This window comes from Triticum urartu, chromosome 1, assembly GCF_003073215.2.
Source record: "Triticum urartu cultivar G1812 chromosome 1, Tu2.1, whole genome shotgun sequence".
Taxonomy (NCBI): domain Eukaryota; kingdom Viridiplantae; phylum Streptophyta; class Magnoliopsida; order Poales; family Poaceae; genus Triticum; species Triticum urartu.
This window is the reverse complement of record NC_053022.1, coordinates 315,789,515-315,799,806: the sequence shown is the minus strand read 5'-3', so window position 1 is coordinate 315,799,806 and position 10,292 is coordinate 315,789,515. Positions and strand designations below refer to the sequence as shown.

At 50.0% G+C, this 10,292-nt stretch overlaps 1 protein-coding gene across 1 annotated transcript; it reads right to left on the bottom strand.

Moving 5' to 3' along the window:
* Positions 1-5,161: 5,161 nt before the first annotated feature.
* On the bottom strand, positions 5,162-9,779 carry LOC125509535 (aquaporin NIP3-1). The gene is made up of 4 exons (XM_048674524.1): positions 8,892-9,779; positions 5,975-6,400; positions 5,808-5,869; positions 5,162-5,718 (listed from the first exon to the last, which is right to left on the bottom strand). The coding sequence occupies exons 1-4, from the start codon at positions 9,108-9,110 to the stop codon at positions 5,523-5,525; spliced, it is 903 nt and encodes a 300-aa protein (XP_048530481.1). The 5' UTR covers positions 9,111-9,779; the 3' UTR covers positions 5,162-5,522.
* Between the last annotated feature and the right edge of the window lie 513 nt (positions 9,780-10,292).

Genomic DNA, 10,292 nt, shown 5'->3' with positions numbered 1-10,292 from the left:
ACTGTTGGGTAACGTAGTAATTTCAAAATTTTCCTACGCACACGCAAGATCATGGTGATGCATAGCAACGAGAGGGGAGAGTGTGTCCACGTACCCTCGTAGATCGAAAGAGGAAGTGTTAGCACAACGCGGTTGATGAAGTCGTACGTCTTCACGATCCGACCGATCAAGTACCGAACGCACGACACCTCCAAGTTCTGCACACGTTCAACTCGATGACGTCCCTCGAACTCCGATCCAGCTAAGCTTTGAGGGAGAGTTCCGTCAGCACGACGGCATGGTGACGATGATGATGTTCTACCGACGCAGAGTTTCGCCTAAGCACCGCTATGATATTATCGAGGTGGATTATGGTGGAGGGGGGCACCGCACATGGCTAAGAGATCCAAGAGATCAATTGTTGTCTCTCCAAGGGGTGCCTCCCTCCCCGTATATAAAGGAGTGGAGGAGGGGGAGGGGCCCGGCCACCCTAGGTGCACCCCATGAGGAGTCCTACTCCCACCGGGAGTAGGACTCCCCCCTTCCATGTGGGAGTAGGAGAGGAGAGGGAAGGAGAGAGAGGGGGAAAGGAAAGGGGGGCGCCGCCCCCTCCTTGTCCAATTCGGACTGGGGGAAGGGAGTGCGCGGCTGCCCTTGGCCGCCCCTCATCTTCTCCACTAGGGCCCAATAGGCCCATTAGTCTCCCCGGGGGGTTCCGGTAACCCCCCGGTACTCCGGTATATGCCTGAAACTCCCCGAAACCATTCTGGTGTCCGAACATAGTCGTCCAATATATCTATCTTTACGTCTCGGCCATTTCGAGACTCCTCGTCATGTCCATGATCACATCCGGGACTTCGAACTACCTTCGTACATCAAAACACATAAACTCATAATATAACCGTCATCGAACTTTAAGCGTGCGGACCCTACAGGTTCGAGAACTATGTAGACATGACCGAGACACGTCTCCGGTCAATAACCAATAACGGAACCTTGATGCTCATATTGGCTCCCACATATTCTACGAAGATCTTTATCGGTTAAACCGCATAACAACATACGTTGTTCCCTTTGTCATCGGTATGTTACTTGCCCGAGATTCGATCATCGGTATCTCAATACCTAGTTCAATCTCGTTACTGGCAAGTCTCTTTACTCGTTCCATAATACATCATCCTGCAACTAACTCATTAGTTGCAATGCTTGCAAGGCTTATAGTGATGTGCATTACCGAGTGGGCCCAGAGATACCTCTCCGACAATCGGAGTGACAAATCCTAATCTCGAAATACGCCAACCCAACAAGTACCTTCGGAGACACCTGTAGAGCACCTTTATAATCACCCAGTTGCGTTGTGACTTTTGGTAGCACACAAAGTGTTCCTCCGGTAAACGGGAGTTGCATAATCTCATAGTCATAGGAACTTGTATAAGTCATGAAGAAAGCAATAGCAACATACTAAACGATCAAGTGCTAAGCTAACGGAATGGGTCAAGTCAACCACATCATTCTCCTAATGATGTGATCCCGTTAATCAAATGACAACTCTTTGTCTATGGCTAGGAAACATAACCATCTTTGATTAACGAGCTAGTCAAGTAGAGGCATACTAGTGACATTCTGTTTGTCTATGTATTCACACATGTATCATGTTTCCGGTTAATACAATTCTAGCATGAATAATAAACATTTATCATGATATAAAGAAATAAATAATAACTTTATTATTACCTCTAGGGCATATTTCCTTCACACACCCTGTCCACGAGGGTGGGGGCGCGCCTACCCCCCTGGGCGCGCCCCCTGCCTCGTGGGCCCCCTGAGGCTCCACCGACCTCAACTCCAACTTCATATATCCGTGTTTGGAGATAAAAAATCAGAGAGAAGGATTCATTGCGTTTTATGATACGGAGCCGCCGCCAAGCCCTAAACTCTCTCGGGAGGGCTGATCTGGAGTCCGTTCGGGGCTCCGGAGAGGGGAATCCATCGCCATCATCATCATCAACCTTCCTCCAGCACCTATTTTATGATGCTCACCGCCGTGCGTGAGTAATTCCATCGTAGGCTTGCTGGACGGTGATGGGTTGGATGCGATTTATCATGTAATCGAGTTAGTTTTGTTAGGGTTTGATCCCCAGTATCCACTATGTTCTGAGATTGATATTGCTATGACTTTGCTATGCTTAATGCTTGTCACTAGGGCCCGAGTGCCATGATTTCAGATCTGAACCTATTATGTTTTCATGAATATATGTGAGTTCGTGATCCTATCTTGCAAGTCTATAGTCACCTACTATGTGTTATGATCCGGCAACCCGGAAGTGAAAATAATCGGGACCACTCCCGGTGATGACCATAGTTTGAGGAGTTCATGTGTTCACTATGTGTTAATGCTTTGGTCCGGTACTCTATTAAAAGGAGGCCTTAATATCCCTTAGTTTCCAATAGGACCCCGCTGCCATGGGAGGGTAGGACAAAAGATGTCATGCAAGTTCTTTTCCATAAGCACGTATGACTATATTCGGAATACATGCCTACATTAGCATTGATGAATTGGAGCTAGTTCTGTGTCACCCTATGTTATGACTGTTACATGATCGATCGCATCCAGCATAATTCTCCATCACCGATCCAATGCCTACGAGCTTTTCATATATTGTTCTTCGCTCATTTACTTTTCCGTTGCTATTGTTACAATCACTACAAAACCCAAAAATATTACTTTTTCTACCGTTACCACTACTATCGTATTACTTTGCTACTAAACACTTTGCTGCAGATATTAAGTTTCCAGGTATGGTTGAATTGACAACTCAGCTGCTAATACTTGAGAATATTCTTTGGCTCCCCTTGTGTCGAATCAATAAATTTGGGTTGAATACTCTACCCTCGAAAACTATTGCGATCCCCTATACTTGTGGGTTATCACCGCCGCGCAGCAGGAGTTCACCAACGCCCGTGTCACGGCGGCAACGAGGGAGGCGCTCTACATGCTAGGGGTAAACCCTAGCCAGCACAGCCTCGTCCAAGCCGCCGTCGCCGTGGCCAGCACCGGCTCGTCGGCGTTTCCTCGGATGGTGCTGCCCGACTCACCCCGCACGTCGGCTTGTAACCCGGTCCCCGGCTTCCATGTCTACCCGCAGGCCTCCCACCTCTCCGGGGAGTGCTCACCCGACGTGAGCATGGTCGCGCCTTCCACGCCCGCGCCCGCGCCCATCGACCTCAACGCCACCCCAATGGTCGGTGGCTCGTCATCTGGCGGCATGAGGAAACACGCGCGGCAGACGCCAGCCGACGGGCTCCCGGACGCCCGTAACCTGTTCGAGGAAATGTCGTCCGCCGTCGACGAGGACTACATGCAAAACCTCATCTTCGAGGGTGGTGCACCGGGCGCTGGCTACGATCCCGACGAGACACAAAGCCAGGACGGCCGCGGGGCATTCACGCCGGCCGCTGGCTATGATCCCGATCAGGCGGCCTTCATGCGTGATCAGGTCGGCATCGACCTGGACGGCTTCCCCCTCGACCACGAGTTCCCAGACGACTATGGGCTAGAGGAAGAGGACGAGTGCGACATCGAAGTGGAGCTTTTGTTCGAGGACGAGCTCGCCAACCAAGCCGTCGGTCCTAAGCCGAAGCGCAAGAGCAAGCGCACGAAGGCGTACATAGCTGCCGAGGACAAGCTTCTTTGCAAGTGTTGGCGAGACATTGGACAAGACCCAAAGACGGGCGCCGAGCAAAAGCATTCAACCTTTTGGACTCATGTGCACCAAGAGTTTCATGAGCGCAAGAAGTTTCCACCTTACCAATTTGTGAGCACGTGCGGGTGGGTCTCCATTTCCAAGCGGTGGAGGGTGATCCAGTAAGAGTGCAACAAGTTTTGCGCCACCCTTGAGAGCATCAAGGCACGCCCCGTGAGCGGCATCGGCATGCAAGACATGGTATGATAGCAAGCAAGCCACCCTCTTTTGTGTCATCAAGATCATCCTTTTACGTCTTCATTTGCTATCACTTGCCCATATGCTTGCATGGAAACATTTTGTAGGCATTTCAAGCTTTGGAGGCATTCAAGGTTCAACACAATGGCAAGTGCTTCAACCTCTCCCATTGCTATCGGGTCATCAAGGACGAAGAGAAGTTCAAGGTGCAATATGCCGCACTCAAGGCACGTGGGGGGGGGAGAAAGCCATGGAAGATGTTGTGGAGGGCGACCCTGCACGGCCGCGGGGGAAGACTAACTCCAAGAAGGAGGACAAGCGAGATGCGGCCACCAACGCCTTGATCGCAAGCGTGGACGGCATGATGAATAAGAAGGACTCAAGGGAGGAGGAGCGTCGGCGTTTCAAGGCGGAGCAAATGGATGCTTTCATGATGATCCAAAGGAGGAGGCTTGATCTTGACGCCGAGAAGCAAGCCAAGATGTTCGAGCTCGAGGCGGAGAAGCAAGCCAAGATGCTAGAGATCGAGGCCGCCAATGCCAAGACCAAGGCAAAAGAAGTGGCTCTTGCGAGCATGATGACCGGGGTGGAGATCATGAAGGTGGATCTCAACACCGCGTCGCCAAGGAAGAGGCCGTGGTTTGAGAAGATGCAGGCCGACATGCTCAAGTTCGACGACGAGTGATCTATGGCGGCGACGGCCATCTTTTTTGTATGCCGGCAGGTGTGCCGGCATGACCACGGGAGCCGCGATGGCGTGGTCGAACTCAAGTCCCACCCTTTTTTGTGTGCTGGCATGTGTGCCGACCGGCTGGCGAGTGCGCTAGCATAAACTATGGTGATATTTTCTGAAGCCGGCATTGTATGCCGGCGCTAGCATGATGCCGGCATGAGACATGGCCGCTGACATAATCGGCCGCGGGCCCTTTTTATTTAAAAGTTTAATGCGGGCATGAAATGGGTCGGCGCGTTGGGCGTACTGTTGACCCAAATGCAAAACTAGACGCACTGCCAATCCAAACAGACAAATGCGCCGTCCGTTTAGGTCGATCCGTTGAAGTTGCTCTCATGGGTTCCTGAACCGCCAAATAGGAATTACCCTTCGCGCGTGGAGTCCGTGGAGCACGGAACAAAGAGTAATTTGACCAAAATCATAGAGATCAAAGGAATAGCCGGGGCACACTTTTTTTTTTGAAAGAGGAAATGCAGACGGGATAGCCTAAAAAAAGGAAATGCGGACGTATGCAACTTTTTGTAGAAATAGACGGTAGTACATTCAGACAGCCAGATGCCCGGCCGTCAGCCGGCGCATGGGCGTAATGTTTATTCTGACACGCCCGGGCGCACATATATATAGGAGTAAATAAAGCACAAGTCCACGCCGTTCTGGACGTAGCAGAAGTGCAGAACGGCGTTAATTCATTTATTACAATCAATCACGGGACCCAATCCGTGGCACTGGAAGTCTGGAACATGGAAATCGTACGTAGGAGTAGATGTTACCGGCGTCCGTACGCACCCGGCTGTTGCTGCCCGATCGACAGTGCCATAGATCAGCAACCAACCGTGCATGCACGGGCCGGAGTCTGCGTGCACATCGCGTCAGCGCCGGAAGCTGCGCTGCGGGCGCGGCGTCTCGCCGTTCACGTCCCTGAGCTTGACCAGCTTGTACACGCCGGCGCCGCACACCGCACCCAGCGTCGGCGCCACCAGGTATATCCACAGCTGCCTGTAGTTCCCCGCCGCTACCGCCGGCCCCAGCGTCCTCACCGGGTTCATCGACCCTCCCGTCGTCGGCCTGCCACACACGCACGCTCAGTCATCATCAGAGGCCACGCGATATCCCTGGAGATTCACATGCATGCATGCTACGTTGCATAAACTTACCCGGCCACGAGGATGTTGAGCGTGACGGCGGCTCCCACCGCGATCCCGGCGAGCTCGCCCACCTGCACGCAACGACGGGAAAGAGAATCACATCACACCTGAACCGTGCAGAAGCAGACCGAGCACTCGGCGACGAGGGGTTCAGTCATGGTGAGCTAGCGACGTACTGCGCGGGTGTCGGTGGCGACCGCGGTGACGACGAAGAGGAGGTTGAAGGTGATGATGAACTCGGTGAAAAGGGCCTGGGCGGTGGAGATGGAGACGTCGGGGACGGTGACCCCGCCGGAGAGGAACGGGTGGAAGACGCCCTTGAGCGCGAACCCGGCGCAGATGGAGCCCAGCACCTGGGCCGTCACGTAGGCGGGGACCTGGAGCCAGGGGAAGTGGCGGAACGCCGCGAAGGCGATGGTCAGGGACGGGTTCAGGTGCGCGCCGGAGATGTGGCCCGTCGACAGGATGATGGTCGTCACCGCCAGGCCCGCGCACGCCGCGTTCCCGAACGGCGAGATCACGCCGCCGTACTTCTGGTTCACGATCGGCGCCGCCGTCGCGAAGAAGATGAGGATGAACGTGCCCACGAACTCCGCGCCAAGCTGCACCATTGTAAATTCGCGGGTCAGATTTCAAGGACTCGTGGGTCATGGCAAAGAACAAACAAAGCCCAGCCCGTATAAGATTTTTTTTTCCTAGCACTAGTACCATTTCCTATTATTTTTTATCCGTCTGTTCGACTGTCAACTGTGAAGTTGCGTTCGAATTCAGCGGTCTTGATCATCAAGCACTAAATAAAAGTTGAAATGACAAATTGTATTTGCCATCACATGCCGATACCCTGTTGGATTTTATTTTATGTATGCTCCCTAGTTTTTCGTAAACCATCATTCTCCAATAATTTTACGCAGAGTCGCAGACAGAGTCAGATCGGACATGTCACAGGTGATCGAGACGTCCAAAGGGAAACAACCATTCTCGTCGGAGTGCTACATGTTGCACGAAACATGGACGATAGTGCAAATCAGACCATGCATGGAAAAAACTAGGTGCAACACAGCCACTCGATTAAACATATCGTGCGTGAATCGTTCAGCGGTATCGTTTGTGAAGTAGTTTCGTTCTCGTCGCTCACGGGTGGCAAAGGCTGAGACGATGTATTGAGTCAACTATGAGTTTTGGACATTTTGTCCTCTCATGTCACGTCCAGGAGCAGGAACCTTACCCGAGAAATAATTGTACTTCAACTCCAAGCAAAGATCACATCGTCTTATCAACGGTGTCATTGCATGGCAAATCTGTGTGTAGTGTAATGTTTTTCAGAAAGTTGTTGTGCGTGACAACTAAACTTAGACATCATCGGGTTATTAAAATTGTCATTGAAAATGTTCTATTTGTCATGGTCAAATTTCGAACATTCGGGATTTATCATTTCCGTTTTTTAGGGGCAGAGGTATATTTTCATCTAGTGCGTGCATGTTGATGAAAAAGAAGTGTGGCTCAACTAACATTAGTATTTTTAAGGCTAAAACACGCTTACTCTTTATTGCTCAATAATGTTTACAGGAATACCTATCCACCCATCATCTGGGAATCAGCCCATACAGTACAAGAACAGCCTAGTTCCCGAACAAAACCCCAATGCCTGAATGTCCATGTTAGGCCCATGTATGTTTGATTTGCCCCAGCAGAGAAATATCAAGTCCACTAAAAAAGACAGAAGCCATTTGTGGCTTGGTCAAGTAGCCAACTTCAAAGGTTTGTATAGAGCTAGCAAACTCATTGCATTGTACAGGTTGGGTACCCCTTCCATCCCTTTTTGTAAGGTTACTTTGTCATAATCCATTTTTGTGTGTGTTTGACTACATTTGCAGGGAATCTGTCAATGACTGCAATAGTAAATAAATAAAATATGAAAATAAATTTCCTGATGGATCTAATAATACCGACTCGATTTCGTAGGTGTTAATACTTTTTTTTTATGAACTTCGTAAAGAAAACACTTTCTTAAAAAAACCACCTTATAAAAAGTAATGGAGAGAGTATATAAATACTTCTCCAAAGTATAATGCCACTTATCAAATTGGAACTCTCCTATTTGTTCTTTTTACCAAAAAATTGTGAAGTTAGCACAATTTTCATGACCTCAAAAGAAAAATACTACAACCACAATATCTTATAGCAAAATATTTTGCGAAGAGTTTCCCCTGTAGTTTAATACTCTTAGAACGAAATTGATATAAAAGCATGTTCCCATACTTTCCTTTAAAAAAAAGGAGCATGGTGATATTAAAAGATCTAAATTTTCAAAGAAGGCATAATTTCCAGCCACTCAGCTTAATTTTTTAGACGTTAGAATACATTGGACTGGTTTACTTCAAATCCAATTTGTACTTTGCTATTTGTACAAGTGACGCACTCCTGAAATTTTAAGATCTCCGCAAATTATTTTGCCTCGAGCTCACTAGAGGAGTGGCTATCCGGGTTGTTAGGGAACATTATTACTTCAAACCTTTTTTTTATTTCTCAAAAAAAAACCTTTTTTTAACACATGATGGCTTTGGGGTTAGGGACTGAACGCTGAATGGTATGGCGTTTTTTTTTACCCCGAAACCGTAGAACATTAGTTCTACGGTAATTGTCATTAAAAAATAATTATGTACAGACAGAAAATAACAGATGAATGGTATGGCGTCACAGAGTTTACAAGCATATCTCTCGATTACGCGCCCGCAGTGGCAGGCCCAAAATTTGTGCACCTGACCTGCGCACGCGAGTCATGGCTGGCTGCGTCGTAGACTCTGGCCATACGTTGTGAAACTGGCTGTGTGCATGCATAACATTGTACCGTCCCGTACACAGCCAGATACTATTACATACGGAAAATGTCTCCGGCACAGTTTCGGGAAAGAAGAGAAATCCATTTCCAGATACGGAACTCGTAAAAAAAAGACGCTCACAAGAACAGCAATATATACTCATCCATGGGGTGACCAACAGAAGATCGAGTAAAACAAAATATTGCAGAGAGAGACCGAATATAGCGTGACAATGTGCGCACGTGCATGGCCGCGGGCGCGACGTCCGGCGTACCTTGCGGGGGAGCGAGACGTCCGGCGCGGGGATCTCCAGGACGCAGGCGCTGGGCGACATCCACGCGTCCACCGGCAGGCACCTGCACCGCGGCATCGACTTGCGCTCGTACGACAGCGAGTCCACCCGCGGCCCCGCGAACAGCGGCGCCGGCGTCCCCGGCGTCGCCGGCGCCGACAGGTTCGGCGTCTCCGCCCCAGTTGCCGCCGCCGCCTCCATCACACCACTCTGCTAATCAACTCCCTCTCTCTTTTTTTGGGTGTTTTCAAGAGGAATGCGGCGGTGGAATGGAAATAGGAGGCTCACTAACTACATGATTTGACGGTTTTCGCGAAGGCGATGGTGCTACGGCAATGGACGGATTACCTCCAGCAGGATCGCAGGACGGCGACTGATGGCTACGACTAGCGATGCATGATTGGAGTTTCTGTCAACTTTTTTTGGTTGGTTTTTTGGCTGGGTGGCAAGCAAAGACGGCGGACAAATTTACATGATCTGGAGGCTTTTCTAGATTTCGTGCTAAGGTCTCAGTGCGGGTGAATCCAGCCTACTAGATATGCAACCCTGCAGCCTTTTGAAACTACTAGGAGGGAAGTGACTGATTTTTTTTTGTGGTTTTTTGGTTGGATCTGGGTCGATGCTGAAGATCGATGGTGTGCTCTACATGATTCGCGGGTTTTTCTCAAGGTTTGGCTAAGGGATCGGAGGGGGAATGCTGTCCGGCTCTATCTCAAGAGCAGCAGCGATCACTCTGGGATTGGAGCAGAGGGAAAATGGAGGCGCATTCGGGTTGCAAGATCAAGAACGGGAGTGGAAATGGAGGTGGTGTCAATGGCGGTCGAAGGCGAGGAGGAAGGAGCGGTGGGATATGGGAGGGACGGAGTGGGTGTGGACGGAGCTGTCTATCTATATAGCCCAACCACGAGAGCACATGAGGCGACGGATCGAGGTCAATGGCTTCCTCCACTTCTCGAGGCATCTTTCTCTCCCCAACTGCTCTTCAATAATGCACGCCGACTAATCACAAGGCACGGAGGGGATCGAGATCGCGCCATCAAGAAATCCCTGAATTAAACGAGTGATGATCGTAGCATTACTTTAAGACAAGCAAACAAGCAGTGGAGTGAGGCTCCACTGCTTCATCAGATAACTGCCAAACTGAAGAGAACATGTTCTGAAGCCATCGTTCTTCATCGATCAAACATTGCGGCGTGGCGCCGGCATGCAAAGAGTCGCTTCAATCAACGTACTAGTACTGGCATTTTGCTCCGTTATTGTGCTGGCGCGACGTTGATCATTGCCCCTTGTTTAATCGGATCCCCGGTCAAATGATGCTGTTGTTAAACTATTGCATGATATCACCCGGTGTTTTTGGAACCATGCGCGTGCAGTTTGATCGAG

What these genes read in the sequence shown, in the direction of transcription:
- LOC125509535 (XM_048674524.1), bottom strand. Translation starts at nt 9,110, where the DNA reads ATGGAGGCGGCGGCGGCAACTGGGGCGGAGACGCCGAACCTGTCGGCG. An exon ending in ACGTCTCGCTCCCCCGCAAG is followed by an intron (nt 6,401 to 8,891) that starts GTACGCCGGACG and finishes ACAATGGTGCAG; the next exon opens with CTTGGCGCGGAGTTCGTGGG. An exon ending in TCGCCACCGACACCCGCGCA is followed by an intron (nt 5,870 to 5,974) that starts GTACGTCGCTAG and finishes CGTTGCGTGCAG; the next exon opens with GTGGGCGAGCTCGCCGGGAT.